This window comes from Schistocerca serialis, chromosome 4 (assembly GCF_023864345.2).
Source record: "Schistocerca serialis cubense isolate TAMUIC-IGC-003099 chromosome 4, iqSchSeri2.2, whole genome shotgun sequence".
Classification (NCBI taxonomy): domain Eukaryota; kingdom Metazoa; phylum Arthropoda; class Insecta; order Orthoptera; family Acrididae; genus Schistocerca; species Schistocerca serialis.
In genome coordinates, this window is record NC_064641.1 from 580,870,257 (window position 1) to 580,891,688 (window position 21,432).

The window sequence follows — 21,432 nt, forward strand, 5'->3', positions numbered from 1 at the left end:
TACCACACATGCTCAGAGAAGTTGGAATGCACTGACATCCCCCGAGAAGTGACGTGTCCGTCAGCTGCCAAGCCACACACAGGGGCCCATTTTGTAATTCAAGCATGAGGCAGCAGCATCCCTTTCATACTTGACACCTGAAAAATTCCTCTCTAAATACGTGCTCGCCTAGGCACCATTGCTGACACAGCCGGATGGGAGTGAAGACCTATTTGCAGAGTGCAGAAGATCCAACAGCGCGAGTGAGTCGATGCCACTACGAGCTGCCACCGGACACAAGCCAGCTTGAGCCATTGCTCTCACGCAGCTGCTGCCTACAGCGAGCAGGTGAAAGTTGGCTCTACTTTCAGGTTTATAGTTAGAGTTCTTTGGGTGTTATATAATGATGTCACAGGACTCCAAGGCGCGCTCATGCCAATCCCATACACGAGACGCCTCTGGACAGCATGTGTGTTTACCATTGCTGATGCAATACCTATGGATACTGATGTCACAGAAAAGCACAGGGTGCATTGTTGCTAATGATACTAATGGAACATGCGAGCTGTGCCTAGCCATGCACACATACCCAGTGTGGCTGACACATCATGTGAAATGTTCGTCCTGCTACCAATATATGTCTCAGAAACGTTAAATGTTCTCACCACTAAAAGCCTGTGCACACTCGCAAAAACACCATTAATCATAAAAGCATTCTCTTTGTTTGGAAAGAGAGCACTCTCTAAGCACAGACGGAGGGAAATCTGAACAATTATGCAAACAGAATTCGAAGCATTGTCTTTCAGAAGAGAAAAAAATGGCCCCAATTTTTGGTATCCTACAGCTACAGGTCTGGAAATGTCCTAAAGCCACAGTGACGTGTGAGTGACGGCACCCCCACCAGAGATGGATGGTCTACTTCAACTTGTCTTTGAATACTTGCTTTCTCAGAACTTTCCATATATACCTTGCCTCCATCTTGTTCTAATCAGTTTGTAGATGCTCCTACATCACACCACAAAGGATGCCTTGTGAATGAATAGAGCATTATGATTGTATTTTGTACAAATCACCTTATTGCACTGACAATTAAACTCTCTAGAGTGACCTACAGATCGTTAGATACAGAAAGACTCTTACTCAATTACACTGCTCTCCCACTGAGAACAGGAGCGTGAATGTTAGAGCGCGAAACAGTTCTCCAACCCAGCAGTATATCACTGTATACCGTGGCTATGTAGTAAACACACAATTCGTATCCTGAGCAATACAAAATCAGGATTTTTAAATCATTCGTACATTTACTGCAAAGGAGACAGCCCTGTAAACACTCCTCGCAGCATAGATATTTTCGTGCATGGTCGGCAGTCATCCACCCCCAGCAGGTGATCAGAGCACCCTCAGCGGACTGAAGTCACTCTCAGAAGTGTTCTACAAATTTGGGCTCATTCCCCCTCAGCACAAACGAGTTACTCTTACTGGTGTGGACCTGCTTGCTTGCTTGCTTTTCTACACCCATGTCCAGACTCTGGGATTACAAGAACACATGCATTTTCGCAAGGTTTGCCATAATATTATACCATTTTCGCGGGACTTCTCGATATCAAGCACACAGCAGTACCCTACCGATCACTTGTGCAACATAATTCCGAAGATATATACTGGAATGTATTTCTCTACAAACCCAAAACTCTAGCTAGGTGGGGCGTGCTGTAAAACACTGACTAACTAGAAACTTGTCACTCCTGTGAAGACATTTACGCGGAAACTCGAAACAAATAGAGAAAACTGGTATTTCCATTCTCCAGTACCGATGTCAGTGATATAGCAGACTATCACCCCAACATTCTATCATCGTTGTTCTGTTCCATCCATCAGAGAAAAATTACTAACTATAAAAGCTCCACTAACTTCATCCAATAGAGAACTCGATAAGCTTTTTACCATATCTCTCTTCTCCTATACATCGAAAACAAATACCACATGCATGCCGGCTTCGAGCACATGTGACAATCCTATTAAATGTACAAGTATTGATCCACTGTGCAGACCAGTTTAAAAGTTTCATCACCTATACTGTAGGAGGATGACCATATCCAACAGGCTATACTGTAAGTCACAAGAGACACGCCCTATGACCCTGTGTCGTTGTTTGAAACATTGTTTTTTCTGCTGTAACACGCTTTGTACACTGCCACTTATTTTGTTTTCCCACCACAACTTCAAGGTCTGTGTCAGATTCTAAACTGACATTAACAAGTTCTGAGCCATTGCCTCTCACAGAAAGCTGGACATTGCATGGTGTAAATCATGTTGTTACTGTGCGTATCATAACATGCCACACACTGGATTATTTTAAATAAAAAACAGTTGGAACATAAGGAAACTGGAAGAGTTTGGCGGCGTTGTGGAGAGTTTCCAAACTGCTGTCCGAAAGTGATGGACGACCTCTACATTTAAACTTGTCAGCCACAGTGACGAAATAGCTGATGACTCCACTTTCCGTTTTGACTGATTCCTAATATTGCAGTCATGTACGCGATCACTGTTTCGGTGCTATCCATCCCAAGAAGGTGTTGTGCCTCTGCCAAAACTCTTTCTCCAACTCAAAAAAGCGGTGTCAGTCAATCATTATGTGGTAACCAATAGCTTACCAGTGGATGGATGAGATGGAAAAGACACCCCCAATGTACTGAATAATAAGCTTTACAGTTGATTGTTCGAATAATTTTAACAATTTTACTGTAATTTCAACAACGACCAATCATGTGACAGCATGTTTCCCCAATTTCAGTATCATAGCTAAACCACCCTTTCCCCCCAACTTTGCAAGTATCATTGCGAATGTGGATAGATGATTGTGCATTGTTAATTCTTGAACACATACATCATCAAAGTATATCAGACAGCACTCTATATTTCTAACACTTCGAACATAGTTCTTCATTTACCATCTATCTCTACACTGATAGGAGTCACAGAGCATTCTCGCAGTCTTAGGGTAACATTTGAGACTGAAAGACCCCCCTCACCTTGCTAGTGACTAACCAACCCTGCATCTCCATTACCAATTTAATCTGCAGTCGGCCAGAAGTGGACCGCTTCATTCCACGTCTCGTGAATGAATGGAGCTTGCCGAGTCCTCACCCATCCAAGTGCGCAAGACTTTTCGAGATGTGCCTATGTTGAGGAGGTTAGCACCCCATATCGATGTATAGTAACAGATTTGAAAGTGTTTTGATGTAACAGCAGACGGTGAAGATGATCAAGAAACCGGTGACTTTATGCGTGATGGTACTCCTGATGGATGGAGTTCGAGGCATTTTTACGTAAATCAACCAAGCTATCAATTTTAAAGTATTATCCCACAGTCAAGGATCTGTACCTGGAAGGTATTCGTAAGACAGAACATAAGCACATGCACTCCTAAGGCTACAACTTTCCGCACTTAAATGGGTTTAATGTTAGATCGTTTGCTTTTCCGACCTATCAGTAACATGGAATGGGGCGCTGTTAATATTCCAATGTACGAAATATATTTCAAGCGCATGACATACATCCCTCTTCCCAGTCTCTCTACAATAAACTATGTTATCAAATAGTAAAACGAAAAAATTACTTCCTTAAAACATTGGCTGTGTGTGATACGAGCACAAAATAGCTTTCCAGAGATGTATTGCGTCCACTGTTCACATCCGATCACGCATCAGAAATTATACTATGCCTGCATCAGCCCGATATAAAATTATTGTTAGTAACGGGGAATACCTCTTACAAGGAAACAGATAAACATATAGCAGCAGCGTCCGACATGTGAAAATTGCAAGTCATTCCGCCAATAACTCTGTAAAGCATATCTGTCAAGCAGATGTATACGCAGGGGATTGCTGTGTCTCACAAACATCTATCGCTAACTTAGTTATGAAACTGAAGTATCGATTTTGCATTTAACATGCGACAGGCGGAATGGACTACATCGCATAAATCATAGTTCATTTAGAGGAATGTGTCATGTTTCAAGTCCTCTGATGACCAACAGGTCAACCGTTAATGATCGCAAGTAGACAGTGCTTTAAATCATATACAGAACACGTGGCAATATACGAGATGAACGCAGGTTATGTCACACGAGTGATGCAACCTGGCAGAACAGTGGAAAAATTGATCTACAGCAACTTCCCCCTCCCTAGAATGCATCGTCAGACTACCATTAAATCGTACCTCGTTACAGCTCCATCTCAATCGATCACCCAGTACACTCTCTGTCATCCTTTATGATGACTAGTGAGCAATAACTGAAGTTTGAGCGATGGATATTTACAGTTTGTAGCATTGGATTCTTAGCTCATGTAGTGTAAATAACGACATGCAGTAAATTTGAGTGGTTCTGTTTACGGATTAGATCGTTTGCATACAATATAGCGATCAGCTTCTCTCAGTAGTATAATTTCATGTACCTCATTCCGTCATTTCCTTATGAGATCCTGATAATACATATTTGTCGGTGACAAGCTCCATCGTTGAATGACGCCTTGATTTACTATTAACTGTTCTGTTTTTGATCTGCTTGCGGATATGCATATTTTGAGGGCTTCATGTATGTCTTCTGTTATTGTCCATAGCCTGTTACCAATGTAAGTGAAAATCATTCTCAAAGTCAATACAATCAAATGTGTTTCTAGGGTGATTTCATGTCGTTTACCTACATTTATTAAAACAATGAATATGAAATCGTTTGGGAAGCGTCCTCTCCTCAATCCGGTTTGGTCTTCTCCCTGGGATACAACAACTATTGCTCATCAGCGACTATTAAATAATTTTCAGTAAAATTTATAGACTGAATTAAAAATTTAATACCTCTGCAACTGTCACATATGTTTCTTAATCCTGCTCGGAAAATAAAAATTACCTCTGCAGTCTTCCAATTAGCATGTAATTTATGACTTCACTAGTGTCCATTGAATAAAAACAACTCATAATTCACACAGTGTCCCTCCATACTTTACAATTTAGGTACTAATTCCACCTGGGTTTTACGATTTTCTAGGCTTTTAAAACTGTTGGACTTCATCTAACATTATTGAGTAAATTTTGCTGTTGTATTAATAAGTCTCGTATTCACTATTTGTTGCAGAAGGTCGTTGTACTACAGTTTTTTTGTAATCCTTTATCCATTTTCCTTCATTGACTAATTTCCTTATTGCATAGTTTGCTGTCAGGCATTCACATAAACTTAAGCAGTTCATTCAGTATTTTACTGTCGTCTGGTTTGACGTTTGTAGACATGCATGTTACGCTTCAGACGTTCCTAGTCGTCCCCAAATAAAGGCTTATTTTTATGATTAGATTATCAGTCACATATCTTCCTAATCCATTTTAGTACATTACTCCTGCAAGGTGCTTGAAGTTCGACCCTTTCCTAATTTATTTACTTCTAATTAGGAGAAATTTTGAATCCTGCCTCCAGCTGTGTTGGCTATTCTGAAATTCTACCCCCTGTGCAAAAGCCAAGCAGTTTTCTTTTCATTTGTATGAATTTATTCTCTGGAACATTTACTTTCCTTTTTCTAATGATTGAGGTCTGACTTCCAGAACGCTGACTTTTTTCGTACTGTGGAACACTACACTCCCATACTTAACTCACTGCCAAATGTCGTTCAACTGAGACCATGATTGTAACATTTAGTTGTAAGTACAGAGATAAAATATATATGTAACCGATTTCTTAGGACAATGGTTCTACCTGAGCGTGCTCAGCGTGCATCACCTGTGACCTGATGATGATTCACGTTGCCTGTTAACTGTAGGAGCTATCCAAATGGAGAGGCCTGTTGGAGTGTAGGAATGTTAGGAATGTAGATGACTTAACCGTATTGTCGTCTAGACGACCAAATAGCGAACTAATACTTAGTATGTATTGGATAGCATTCATGATCGAGTGGAAATTTGAGAAGATTGAATATGGAAGTGTGTTGTGCTGGACCGTTACTCCCGTCCATGTCAGTTGTTCAGTTAACTGCTTCTGCACATTTCACACCTTCATTTAGTTGAGAAAGGGTCGATTGTGGTGTGTGCATCTAGCATGTGGAAGACACATTTGCCAGTTCTCTAGACATGAAAAACACCTTAGTTGACCTTGTAAATTATAGGGATGATTTGGAGTCTGCTATATCACTGACATCGGTACTGGAGAATGGAAATACCAGTTTTCTCTATTTTTTTCGAGTTTCCGTGTAAATGTCTTCACAGGCGTGACAAGTTTCTAGTTAGTCAGTGTTTTACAGCACGCCCCACCTAGCTAGAGTTTTGGGTTTGTAGAGAAATACATTCCAGTATATATCTTCGGAATTATGTTGCACAAGCGATCGGTAGGGTACTGCTGTGTGCTTGATATCGAGAAGTCCCGCGAAAATGGTATAATATTATGGCAAACCTTGCGAAAATGCATGTGTTCTTGTAATCCCAGAGTCTGGACATGGGTGTAGAAAAGCAAGCAAGCAAGCAGGTCCACACCAGAAAGAGTAACTCGTTTGTGCTAAGGGGAATGAGCCCAAATTTGTAGAACACTTCTGAGAGTGACTTCAGTCCGCTGAGGGTGCTCTGGTCACCTGCTGGGGGTGGATGACTGCCGACCTTGCAGGAAAATATCTATGCTGCGAGGAGTGTTTACAGGGCTGTCTCCTTTGCAGTAAATGTACGAATGATTTAAAAATCCTGATTTTGTATTGCTCAGGATACGAATTGTGTGTTTACTACATAGCCACGGTATACAGTGATATACTGCTGGGTTGGAGAACTGTTTCGCGCTCTAACATTCACGCTCCTGTTCTCAGTGGGAGAGCAGTGTAATTGAGTAAGAGTCTTTCTGTATTTAACGATCTGTAGGTCACTCTGCAGAGTTTAATTGTCAGTGCAATAAGGTGATTTGTACAAAATACAATCATAATGCTCTATTCATTCACAAGGCATCCTTTGTGGTGTGATGTAGGAGCATCTACAAACTGATTAGAACAAGACGGAGGCAAGGTATATATGGAAAGTTCTGAGAAAGCAAGTATTCAAAGACAAGTTGAAGTAGACCATCCATCTCTGGTGGGGGTGCCGTCACTCACACGTCACTGTGGCTTTAGGACATTTCCAGACCTGTAGCTGTAGGATACCAAAAATTGCGGCCATTTTTTTCTCTTCTGAAAGACAATGCTTCGAATTCTGTTTGCATAATTGTTCTGATTTCCCTCCGTCTGTGCTTAGAGAGTGCTCTCTTTCCAAACAAAAAGAATGCTTTTATGATTAATGGTGTTTTTGCGAGTGTGCACAGGCTTTTAGTGGTGAGAACATTTAACGTTTCTGAGACGTATATTGGTGGCAGGACGAGCATTTCACATGATGTGTCAGCCACACTGGGTATGTGTGCATGGCTAGACACAGCTCGCATGTTCCGTTAGGATCATTAGGAACAATGTACCCTGTGCTTTTCTGTGACATCAGTATCCATAGGTATTGCATCAGCAATGGTAAACACACATGCTGTCCAGAGGCGTCTCGAGTATGGGATTGGCATGAGCGCGCCTTGGAGTCCTGTGACATCATTATATAACACCCAAAGAACTCTAACTATAAACCTGAAAGTAGAGCCAACTTTCACCTGCTCGCTGTAGGCAGCAGCTGCGTGAGAGCAATGGCTCCACCTGGCTTGTGTCCGGTGGCAGCTCGCAGTGGCATCGACTCACTCGCGCTCTTGGATCTTCTGCACTCTGCAAATAGGTCTTCACTCCCATCCGGCTGTGTCAGCAATGGTGCCTAGGTGAGCACGTATTTTGAGAGGAATTTTTCAGGTGTCAAGTATGAAAGGGATGCTGCTGCCTCATGCTTGAATGACAAAACGGGCCCCTGTGTGTGGCTTGGCAGCTGACGGCCATGTCACTTCACGGGGGATGTCAGTGCATCCCAACTTCTCTGAGCATGTGTGGTAGTATCCTGTGTTGTTCAGTGGAGAGGTGTGCAGTGGGTGGTGCATGTGTATGTTGTTTGCGTGTCTGTTGTATTATTTTGCGAGCAGGTCTGTAGGCTGTACTAAGCGTTATTTGGATAGTTAATAAGGTGATTTCATCTCTGCACATCAGTGTACCGTATTATATAGGAGGAGTTTGCATGTCCGTGTGTTGTGTACTGACATTATTTCGGTAATTTAGGAGTTGTTTGTGTGTCTGCAGAACGTTATTTCGGTAATTTAGGTGTAGTTTACAGGTCTGTAGGCTGTGTGGCGTGACCCCAAGCATGTCTGAGCTAGTGTTTTGTATCAGTGTGGTAAATATACTGTCTGAAATCCATCCCTAAATAAATTGTTCAAAAATAAATAAAGTACCTACATTCTCTCTCCAGCAGCCCAGCACAGAGTGAGTCATTATCCCCTGCAGACAGGCATCTTGGGTTACGTCATGGAATGGACGACAGCGCCCTCTGCTGGTGGTACTGTGTACTAGGTCAGTTGGACTCAGGACTCCATGGCGACCACAGTGTTTCCCATGATTTCCCCCACCATCTTGGATTACATCACAGAATGGACAACAGTGCCCTCTGGTGGCAGTACTATGTACTAGGTCAGTTGGACTCCGGATCTCATGGCAACTGCACTTGATGGTGGTACTACCTCTAACTGTTTAAATAAATAGTGCATGCAAAACAAAAACGTGGATACATAGAGTAGGGTAGCACATACTTTGTCCCACTACTACCTAGGGCGACACAGCTCAAAGAGTGCAGTACTGCGAGCTGTTTGAAGGCATGGTTAGCGAGGATAAACGGTTTGTAAGGATGGTTATCTGGTCTGACGAGGTGCAGTTCAAACTGAATGGTACTGTGAACCGCAACAAATGCGTGTACAGTGCTCCTAACAATCCTCACCTTCACGTGGACAAATATGTTAATCTTCTGGGTGTTAATGTGTGCTGCGGTCTGTCACTGAGAGACTTGATTGGCCCAGTCTTCTTTGAAGGAACCGTAACTGCTGAGGTGTATTTTCATATGTTATGAACATAGATTTTACCAGCCATCAAAGAGGTGTTTGGAAATGAAAGATTTTATATAAACAAGAGGGTAATGCGCCTCACTACCACAGAGATGGATGAAATGCTCAGCAAATGATAAAAGAAGCAAGTAAGAAAAGGAGGAGGCAATCACAGGTCTGTTTTGACACTAAAGAAGACACATAATATGGGCCACGGCAATTCTAGTCCATAAAAGAGGAAAAAATGTAAGTCTGTATAAGAATTTGTAATAAAAAACGTTTTAAGCCTCAATATCTCTTAACTACATATTTTGCAATAAATGACCCGTTTTCTAAAAAAGTACTGATGGTAGACATACGAATTTTTCACATCATGCCAAGTGTGAGAATCAACACATATGAAACTGGAATAAGTAAGATATCCTCAGTTGATTTGGTTTTATGTCCATTTATTTACAAAATTCTGTCAAAAAATTGAGTGTTTGAAGTAAAAAAGATAACATACCCACAATACAATTTTAGTAATAATTCCAGTTCAGTCTATCTATGAAGGTGCATTCAATAATTACAGAAAATTGTAAGTTTGTGTCTTCAAAAGTTTCCAACATGAAGGGTCACGAAAATGGATAATTTAACATTGGCGGCATAGGACATACAATGTCCTCTTAAACAACATTTTTCGGTTTACAGATGTAGTTCCTTGCTGTTTCTTTCGGATGGATAGTTTCATTTGTGAATCGTTAACACAAAGGCGGCCACTTTCCCCGACTGTTCATTTTTAATCTGATTGCGCCATTGGGAGCTAGTTTCTTCCATATTTCACACGTAATACACAGATTGATTTCTAAATCCTTTTCCTTATAAAGCCATCATCCTTAATTCTGTCCCTTTAAGACAATTTTGAATGAACTATGTTATTTAAAACCATCCCTGATATGTTATGTTTGGCTTAATACAAAAAATCTGATTAAAAATGTTCTGCTGCAACGCTTGTAGTCATCCAGATATTAGGGCATCACGATGTCAGGAAAATATGTCCGGAAATCAGAGGAATATACTTGGGATCCTACAGCAATAAAAAAATTCTATTTAGGAGGTAAAGAATGATAAGACGCCGTCTTATATACCAGCAAAGCGATTTCATGTTGCACGTAATGCTCTGAAGAGGAGAGTTCTAAGAAAAACCAAAAATGCAGTAACTGGTGAAATAATTCAGCGAAACATCTGGAGTGTGTTCAATAAAGAACAAGAAGAAGATATCGTTTAATACGTTTTTCAAACGGAAAAGCGGTTTTCTGGATCTACAGCGAACGATCTATCGAGATTGGCGTTCCTGTTGATAGACTGGAATAAAATATCGTGTCATTTTAACAAACAGTCGGAGATGGTATGCAAAGACTAAACACTAATTACTCTTAGGAAGCCCACCCAATAACTAGAGCAGGGTTTCCCAAACTGTCTTCCCCCAAACACTGGTGTTTTGCATGAAATGAATGAGTGCTCCGTGAAAACTTTAATATCGTGGCATTTTTTCCTCGACGTCTTGACGATACTAATTATTATTTCAGAATCTTGTTATGATTTATGTGTTACTAGTTATGACTTACAATTGAAGTAATCCAATTTTATTGATCTTCAACGTACACAATAGCAAATATAGAATGGTATAACAATGTAGTAGTGATCAATATTGGGTTGAAGTTTAAGAGATTAGTCAGGAAGAATGAATACGCAAAGAGGGGTGATACGGAAGTACTAAGGAATGACAAGATACGCTTGAAGTTGTCTAAGGCTGTAGATACGACAATGAAGAATAGCCCAGTAGGCAGTACAGTTGATGAGGAATGTACATCTCTAAAAAGGGCAATCACTGAAGTTGAAAAGAAAAACAAACTGCGACGAAACTTTGGTTAAACAAGAAATATTTCAGTTGATCAATGAAAGAAGAAAGTACAAAGATATTCAGGAATACAGAAATACATGTCGCTGAGGAATGAAATACTCATGACGTGCAGGGAAGCTACAAGAAAAATGTGAAGAAATAGGAAAAGAATGATAGAAGAAGAAACAGGGTTCCATATAGAAGACATAGGGTATAAAGTATTAGAATCAGCATTTAAGAGTGCTTTAGAGGACTTAATATCAAATAAGGCAGAAGGGATAGTCGACATTCTATCAGAATTTCTAAAATCATTGGGGAAAAGGGCAGCAAAAAGACTATAAACGCTGTTGTGTAGAATGGGTGAGTTTCCAATATACCGTCTAAGTTTCGGAAAACATCAGCCACACAATTCCGAAGACTGCAAGATCCGAAAAGTGCGAGAATTATTGCACAACCCCGCTTAACAGCTAGTGCATCCAAGTTGCTTACAAGAATAATCTACAGAAGAACGGAAATTAAAATGGAGGATGCGTTAGGTGACGATCAGTTTGGCTTTACGAAAGGTAAAGGCACCAGATAGGTAATTCTGACGTTGTTGGTGATAATGGAAGCAAGACTAAAGAGAAATCAAGACATGATCATTGGATTTGTCGACCTAGGAAAAGCGTTCGAGAATGTAAAATTGAGCAAGATGCTCAAATTATGAGGAAAATAGGGGCAAGATATAGGGAGAGACGGCTAATATACAATATGTACTTGACCCAAGTGGGAATAAAAAGAGTGGATAACCAAGAACGAAGTGCTCGGATTAAAAAGGGTGTAAGAGAGGGATGTAGTCTTTCGCACCTACTGTTCCTTCTGTACACCGAGGAAGTAATGATCGAAATAAAAGAAAGGCCCAGGAGTGGACTTAAAATTGAAGGTGGAAGGACATCAATAATGCGATTAGCTGATGACATTGCTATTCTGAGTGAAAGTGAAAAAGAATTACTTGATCTGCTGAATGGAATGAACAGTCTTATGATTACAGAAAATGGATTGAGAGTAAATTGAAGAAAGAAGTAGCAGCGGGAAACTTAATACCAGGATCGACCGTCACGAAGTAGATGAAGATAAGGCATTCCGCTACCTAGGCAGCAAAATAACCAGTGACATACGGAGCAAACAGGACATCAAAAGGAGACTTGCACTGGCAAAAAAGGCATTCCTAGCGAAGAAAAGTCTGCTAACATCAAACATAGGACTTAATATGAAGAAGAAATTTCTGGGAATGTACGTTTGGGGCACAGAATCGAAGCTTTTGACATGTCGTGTTACTGACGAATGTTGAAAATTAGTTGGACTGATAAGCTAAGCAATGGGGAGGTTCTGCGCAGAATTGGAGAGGAAAGGAATAAGTAGGAAATACTGACAAGGAGAAGGGGCAGGGTGATAGGACGTCTGTAAAGATAAGAGGAAATGACTTCATGGTACTGTGGGACTGGAGATAACTGTAGAGGGCAAAAACTGTAGAGGAAGACAGAGATTCGAATACATCCAGCAACTAATTGAGGACGTAAGTTGCAAGCTCTAATCTGGGATGAACAGGTTGGCACAGGAGAGGAATTCGTATGGGCCGCATCAAACCAGCCCGAAGACTGATGTTTAAAAAAAAACTGCAAAATAAGCAAGGTGGTCCATCAGAGTGTCAGGATTCTCAGAGTGTTCCATCAGATGAAAAGTTTGGGAGCCCCTGTGCTGGAGGACAACCTTTTAACAAAGACAATGTAGACCCGTTTTGTGATATCTTTAAAATAGTGCAACAAAATCAGTTCCTTCCTGCTCATCACATTTATAATATGCATAAAACCGTTCACCGATCAATTCAACGGTTGCAAAGCGTTTGTCTTAAACAAAGACGGCAAGCCGGTGGCGTTACTTCAATAAAAATAGATTTGCTGTACACTTTCGGGGTACGTGTGTCCACACTGGCCACTTAATGCTTTAGGTCGAGAAAAGTGGCCATTCTGAGAGGTTTCATAAAAACGTATGAGTATACATAATTATATATTTTACTTGTAAATATTCTTTATGATAACTTATAGTATGCAGATTCAAAAAATGTAAACCACAAACTTCTGTCAATATCACTGTAAGATGAAAGTTCTATTTCTGATAGACTACCACTTTACCGAACCTTCCGCTATTATTACTACTAACGATTTTATTATTAGTTCCAATAACACCTCAGTTTTCTCATTAATGTATTTGCCTGCCCCATTGTTTATGGATGGCTTGGTTTTGCTTCAGTAACTTTATTCCTTTTTGCTAAACAATTATGAACTGTAGGTGTAATTTCTTGGATGTTAAGGTCTCCAAACTAAGATTTCATCTGCTGCATATGTATGAAAATGTAATTATATACTAATAATATCCCGAAGACAATTTGGAAGGTACTTTAGAAAATATAATGTAACTTCCACATTTTACTATCTGCAGATACAATCAACATGTCTGTTTTCAATGTGTTCGCATAATGTATCATCTCACATGTGCATGTAACAGGAACACCTTACCACTTTCTCATCATACCACTTGAATCGCAATTGTATTATCATTTCCAGTTTAAACTGCTGTCGTTGTTAATACACTACAGAAAACAGACTACAAGTTTAGTTTAGTCAAGGTATTTCCTTAAAGATTTTTCTGTAAAGTTTTGTGAGACCATTCCCAGAGCTCCAGTTCTGGTTGTCAATATATCCTACATTGGCGTTCTCTCTGATACATTTGACTTCCAGCTGGAATACTCCAGTACTTCTGCTTCGTTCCAAAGAGTGAAATATCTTGTTTTGTCTCTGGAAACTTCTCATTAAAAGACTCCGGCACAAATGACATCAAAACAGACATAATCAGGGTCACGGCCGCAAGTATGACGAAAGCGATATGCATTCCAGCAGTCTTACCCTATAGACAGAAAAAAATATCAGTTTCATATATTGTCTTCTAAATACAATCTATATTTTGATGGTACTTTATTCTGTGACAACAGTGGTATAAATATATAACACAATCACATGCACGCATTGTGGGACTGTGGATATAGTGAATCAGGAACTCCATGCATGTCGAATAAATCAATAAATGATTTTGTGTGATTATCACATGTTAGCGATTGTTACAGTTGTACCAGTTCTATAACAATACGTAAAGTTGTTCACTTTTATGGGCTACCTACATACGATCGTCACTGATCGTCATTCTTTACCTGGAATGGGAATTATCTTCAAAAAAGGTACATTTTTAATATCAGTATCTCTCTAACCAAAATGTACATGTTATGCACAAAATGTTTAGTTCTTCCAGAAGGTGTCTTAAGGAACGAACAGGAAATAGGAACCAATTTCCAAGAGATTCAGCCAACATTTCCATGAGAGCATCCAACATATGAGAATCATTTTCTACTGGTCTCCAGTCCGAGAAAGAACTATGCTTCATTGTGCAGTGAGCGTGCTACCAATAAATCTAGGATTCTAGAACACAGCACAGATTTGCAAGAAACAGTACTAAAATATATGAGGTGATTTTCTAAAAAATAAAAATACAAAAATAAATTTCAGAAGTCTAGAAAGTAATAAATCCCACACAAAATCAAAGAAAAATGAATGTTAGTTGGAAATGAAATAATGTTACTACACATATTAGAGGAAAACCTCACCATCAACTGAACAATAACGTGATAAGAACAACAAACATAGTTTGCGTCGATTTCACGGAAGCACAGTGTAACGTTAATAAATCTAAGACAGACACATAACGAAGATGAAGCCAAAGATAACAGCTGTGACAGACATTCTAAATAATCAAATGAATGTATCTAGAAATAAAATTGTTGATAACATTTGAAATCATAATGTAGAAGCATCATGTTATTCTCAGAATCATGCAGAATTAATGGGATTAATGGAATAGGTAGAAGGAGAAAAATAAGAGGAATGTGACAGAAATGGAATGGTCAAAATATTACAAAGGAAATGTTGAGAAATCCGTGGAAGGTCTCAGGAAAAGAAAACCACGTGTAGTGTTAACATGCTGTGTGAAACGCCAAAGTGTTTAGAAGACTGTGTCTACAAACCAAATATATGGTGCACAATACTTACCAGAAGGTTTTCTCAAGATAGTAAGGTCATCAGCTCTTCAGGAAAGCTGATCCAGTTCCTGTAGAGACCTTTGTAAGCCTTATAAAGGAACAAGAGTGGCAAGATGTTTATAGCGCTGATACACTAGACGATAAATATAATGCTTTTCTCAACACTTTTCTCATGCTCTTTGAAAGTTGCTTTCTGTTAGAACGTTTCAAACAGGGTACTAGCACAAACAGGCAGCCTGGGTGGCTGACTAGAGGGATAAGAATATCTTGTAGAACAAAGTGGCAATTATATCAAAACGTTAGAAACAGTCAAAATCTAAATGCAGCAGCCCATTACCAACAGTATTGTAAGGTGCTTAAAAACGTTATTAGGAAGGCAAAAAGTATGTGGTATGCAGATAGAATAGCTAAGTCTCAGGACAATATTAAAACCATATGGTCAGTCGTAAAGGAAGTTGCTGGTCTGCAGAGACAGGTCGAGGATATAGAATCAGTGCGTAGTGGGAATGTCCGTGTTACTGATAAGTCGCATATATGTACAGTATTTAATAATCACTTTCTGAATATAGCAGGTGAACTAAATAGAAACCTAGTCCCAACAGGGATTCATATAGCGATCCTAGAAAAAAGTGTTCCGAGACTGTTACCTGAAATGCTCCTCCATGATACTGACAAGAGGGAGATTGAGTTAATAATTAAATCACTAAAGACAAAGAACTCTCATGGATATGACGGGGTATCTAGCAGAATACTGAAGTATTGTTCTATGCGTGTTAGCCCAGTTCTCAGCCATATCTGTAACTTATCCTTTAGGAGTGGTCGGTTTCCTGACCTATTAAAGTACGCGGTAGTCAAGCCACTTTATAAAAAGGGAGGCATTGATAATGTTGACAATTTTAGACCTATTTCTAAGCCATCGGTGTTTGCTAAAGTTATCGAGAAAGTTGTATATACAAGGTTACTGGAGCATTTAAATTCACATAATTTGCTGTCGAATGTTCAGTTTGGTTTTAAAAATGGTTTAACAATTGAAAATGCTATATTCTCTTTTCTCTGTGAGGTTTTTAATGGATTAAATAAAAGGTTGCGAACGTTAGGTGTTTTCTTTGATTTAACGAAGGCTTTTGACTGTGTTGACCACAAAATTTTACTGCAGAAGTTGGACCATTATGGAGTAAGGGGAGTAGCTTACAGTTGGTTCGCCTCTTACTTTAAGGACAGAAAACAGAGGGTAATTCTCCGCAATATTGAGAGTGGTAGTGATGCTCAGTCCCAATGGGGCACTGTTAAGTGGGGCGTTCCCCAAGGGTCGGTGCTGGGGCCACTGATGTTTCTTATTTATATAAATGATATGCCTTCTAGTATTACAGGTGATTCAAAAATATTTCTGTTTGCTGATGACACCAGCTTGGTAGTGAAGGATCTTGCATGTAATATTGAAATAGTAACAAATAATGTAGTTCATGAAATAAGTTCATGGCTTGTGGGAAATAATTTGATGCTAAATCACAGTAAGACTCAGTTTTTACAGTTTCTAACTCACAATTCAACAAGAACCGATATTTTGATCAGACAGAAGAGGCATATTATAAGCGAGACGGAACAGTTCAAGTTCCTAGGCATTCGGATAGATAGTAAGCTGTTGTGGAAAGCCCATGTCCAGGATCTTGTTCAGAAGCTAAATGCTGCTTTATTTACCATTAGAACAGTATCTGAAATAAGTGACACTTCAACACGAAAAGTAGTCTACTTCGCACATTTTCATACGCTTGTGTCGTATGGTATTATTTTTTGGGGTAATTCTTCTGATTCAAAAAGGGTATTTTTGGCTCAAAAACGGGCTGTTCGAGCTATATGTGGTGTAAGTTCGAAAACCTCTTGTTGACCCCTATTCAAAAATCTGGAAATTCTGACATTGCCCTCACAGTATATATTTTCTTTAATGTCGTTTGTTGTTAGCAATATTAGCCTATTCCCAAGATTTAGCAGCTTTTACTCAGTTAATACTAGGCAGAAATCAAATCTGCATGTACAATGCACTTCCTTAACTCTTGTGCAGAAAGGAGTGCAGTATTCTGCTGCATCCATTTTCAAGAAGCTACCACAAGAACTCAAAAATCTTAGCAGTAGCCCAAACACTTTTAAGTCTAAACTGAAGAGTTTCCTCATGGCTCACTCCTTCTATTCTGTCGAGGAGCTCTTGGAAGAGCTAAAAAATTAAGCAAATTCCAGTGTTACATTGTTGATTTTCTTCATTTAAACTTATGACTTGTCACCTGAATATGTTTTTTTATGTTTCATTTTATCTGTTTCTAATATCGTGTTGTAATTTCATGTATTGACTCGTTTGATGACCATAGAGACTTCTCCTTAATTTGGTCCCAAGGAACAATAAATAAATAAATAAAAAATAAATAAAAAACCAAAGAAACATAGTGAAAAACTGTACAAATATTACAGAACTATTAGTATACACCTGTCACCTCCAAAACATCTAATTCAATAATAATATGAAAATTAGACAAGAAAGAATAACCTGTCGGAGTAATATTTTGAAAATAGGATACAAAAGGGCATGAGACGGCACTGTGTGCGTCAGTACTCAGATGAAAAGTTTAATTAAAGTTAACAGCGTTATTGTGGAAATGTTGATGATGCAGTAAGATTGAAGATCATATTTAAAGTATAAAAAGCAATTGAATAGAATGGAAGGAGACTAATAAAGTTGCTACGTTTACATCAAAGAGGTGTGATGAAAGTACAGGTTGAATAATTGGGTAAAATAGTTATTAGAGAAGAGTCAGATGCTGCTTTCCACTTTTCTAGCCCTGTTTGTAGTTTCGGTGACAAGATCCTCAATGAAGCCTCGAATAATGTAGGAATATAAATGAAGTTACCAAGAATGCGAAAGTAGCATCATCTTCAAGTTGTCTCAGCGGAAAGTGAAGAAGGTAAACAGAAAATGGTCGATGCAATGCAAAACACAGACTAAAGAGTTTGCCTGCTTGTAAATTTTTCAAAGACAAAACTAATGAAAAAAACATAGAAATACAGCGCAACATGTAAAACGCTGTAGAGATTGAAATTAAAGAAGTAATGTGCTTCACTTACATGAGAAACTTTTTAATTCAAGATGGAAACTGCACCAGAGAAATAAGAAAAAGGGTAGACAATAAGAAAGAAAACTTCAGAGAATACAAGGGTTACTGTGAACATCACGAATAACAATGGATCCAAATAAGAGATTAGCAAATTATTTTCAATGCAGTTAGAAATAGCTCAGAGACTTTAGTAATAATGAAGGAAAAGGACAGATATTGAAAAAATGTTTAAAATCTGGCTGTTTCATGTTCCCATTTTCACTTAGCTCATGACTATAAAATACACAATGACGAATCTTTTTTTTTTTTTTTCAAGATGACCCCAGATCAATCGGTCTAAAATGTTTATTTTGGATTTGTGGATAGAGTACAGTAAATAAATTTGACCGGGACACAAAGGATGCGCAGCGCGGGATTAGCCGAGGGGTCTATGGCGATGAACTGTGCGGCTGGTCCCGGCAGAGGTTCGAGTCCTCCCTCGGGCATGGGTGGGTGTGTTTGTCCTTAGGATAATTTAGGTTAAGTAGTGTGTAAGCTTAGGGACTGATGACCTTTGCACTTAAGTCCTATAAGATTTCACATACATTTTGAAACATGCATGCAGCGTGTGCGAGGCATTACAGAATCTTTGACCAGAGAGTTTTTTATCGTGGCTAGTCTGCGCTTGACCGCGCGAGTGTTACGAGCAGTAGTCTGTGGGTAGCAGTCTGTGGGTAGTCTGTCGGCAGTGCAGTTGTCTGTTGCACTCTGTCGGTAGCAGTAGTCGAGTCCAGCTGCGAATGGCAGTCTGTTAGCAGTAGTGGTCTTGTACGTAGCGTGCGAGACGCAGTCTGCGCGCGTCGACATGGGCCTCTGGTCAAGATGCTGAATGAGGTATATTGTTAATTAAGGTAACCAAGCTGCATTGCGCACATCAGATAACGTAAAGTTTATGTATTGTAATTAATTTTCAACAAGTGCCCCAATAATAATTTTGATTTCAAAGCAAATTTTTATAAAAGAACCATTTAAAGTTTCAGTTAAATTTCAAAGAAATAAAAAAAATAAAAAATTAATACTTGCAATGCATTTCCTCCAAGCCGCGGCCAACAATAAGAGCAGAACTTTGACATGCAGTTATACTGAGGTAAGAAATTAATTCTGATTTTTGCACAGGGCCAAAGACTGATATTTCGGTGTAATTGAGTTTACATTGTGACTGAAGTTTCATTAGCATTAAATTGTCTCTCATTATTTTTGTGGGAGCTTGCACGTTGAGTCAGATTGCGAGTCAAACATTTAATTGTCATAGTCAGTACATTTCATGCAGGGAGGTTACGCTTGGCTCCCATTTATTATTTCTGTCTTTCGAAATTTCGGTGGGGAGGTTACACTTGGCGACACCCAGTCCAGGATCGTATTTCGTTGAGAATCTTTTGAAAAGTAGTCAGATTCTGCTCTTACTTGCATAAATATGATTAAGAATTGGCGCAACGCTTTTACTAATTTTGTGAATTTCTTTCCACAGATCATCGGCAATTCGTTGCTCTGTTGTATTTGTGTGTTGTTTTTACATTGTGCTTATTTATTTTGTGAATAATTTTGACTATTGTAAAAATGCCGCGAAAGACTGTGAATAGTGTATCGCGAGGTATTATGAACGAAATTACCGACTTAAACAACGTGACCGGTAGTAATTGTGACACGCAGTGTAATGATGACAATCCCGCGTTCACCGACAATCAGTGCGTTCCAACCTCTAATGATGATTATTATGTTAATGATGAACAAACGAACTCGGTTATGTCCTCTGTTGGATTGACGACAATCGATGACGCGGGGCGTTCTGTTGTAATGAGCGATGCCCAGCTTAACACACCCGGTTTGGAAAATTCAAGTAACGTACAGACAAATTTGTCTAATGAAAATGAACAGGATACACAAAGTATGACGGATTTATTTAATTCCGAAATAGTGAGTGACAGTGTACGTCCGACTGATAATCCTTTTTGTAAATTGCAGAATGACCAAATGGTCACACAAAGCGCGACAAGTCCAGGTACACCACTAAACAGCACAGATAATAGAGTAGGTAATGTTGCTGAGGATCCAATCGTGGCATTGTTGCTACGAATTAATGAACGTATTGAAAAACTAGATAATGATTCCAAACAAAATAAGGAAGAGTCCAAACAACAGAGTGAAAATCTCAAACAACACTTAAATGAAAAATTAGACAACAATTCCAGACAGCTTAATAAAAATTAGACGACAATTCCAGACAGCTTAGTGAACAAATTAGAGCCGTTGCCGCGCAGTGTCATGACACTAAGGAACAGTTACGCGAGGAAATTGAGGCTTGTTCAAAGAAAAGTAGCGAAGAAATTAGGTCTGTTGCGCAAGAATTAAGGGAATTGCAAACAGCCGCAACAGAAACACTTAGAGCGGAAATTAGTACTGTCGCTAAACAATGCTCTGAAAAGGCTACACAATTACGCGACGAGTTTAAAACAATGACAGCAGAACTTTCGCGCACATTGGATGAAAAGATAGACGCGAAATTCGAGCAACAGAACTCTCAAATTAACGAACGTCTTAGTGTTCACATACAAAACAGTGATACACGTTTCCGTAAATTTATTCAGGATCAAAATAAAGTAAAACGTCAGGTAATGGAAACAATCACTGCACAAAGACAGGAAGACAAACGTAAAATGTTTGCGAAGGCAAAAACATATGTAGACAACAATATTGCTACAGTATCGGACAAAATTAATACCATCGAACAGTTGAACACTGAATTACATGATGAGATTTCTGACCTTAAAACAAAAACAGATACATACACAACAGATTTTCAAACAGTGACCGACAGACTCGAACAATTAGAACTAACACTGGATTCCGATGTCGTAAAAGCTGATGTTAAAAAACTGAACGAAACTGCACGTAAGTTGCAAAAACAGATTAATGCCACTGACACTAAAACCGATGATCAGACAAAAATACTGACTGAAAAATATGATGAATTGGCCAGTCGTATTGATGTTATTGAAAGTACTAATGACAATAAATCAGACGATACTGCACTGGTTTCCTTTAACCAAACACCTGAATTTCAAAATTTACAGCAGACGATTAATGAGATCGATTCGTCTAATAACACCTTACATAGAAAATTGACAAGCTTACAGCAAGACGTAACAGAGATGAAAAATATTTCAGTTAATAACACATCACAGCAGACGCCTCTTTTCGAACGTTTGCCAGACTCACGGAGCGCGTATAATTTGGGTAATCTACAGAGAGTACGGGACTTTGATTCCGAACAACCACAGTTCAACAGATTCTCTTACAA

At 39.2% G+C, this 21,432-nt stretch overlaps 1 protein-coding gene across 1 annotated transcript in view; it reads right to left on the reverse strand.

Annotated features, from left to right (window-relative positions):
* Positions 1 to 13,598: 13,598 nt before the first annotated feature.
* Positions 13,599 to 21,432, reverse strand: part of LOC126474618 (solute carrier family 22 member 13-like) — a 56,173-nt gene continuing 48,339 nt past the window's right edge. Inside the window, exon 4 of the mRNA XM_050102095.1 lies at positions 13,599 to 13,811. Within this exon, the coding sequence (XP_049958052.1) occupies positions 13,599 to 13,811 (213 nt within the window). The remainder of the gene's footprint in view (positions 13,812 to 21,432) is intronic.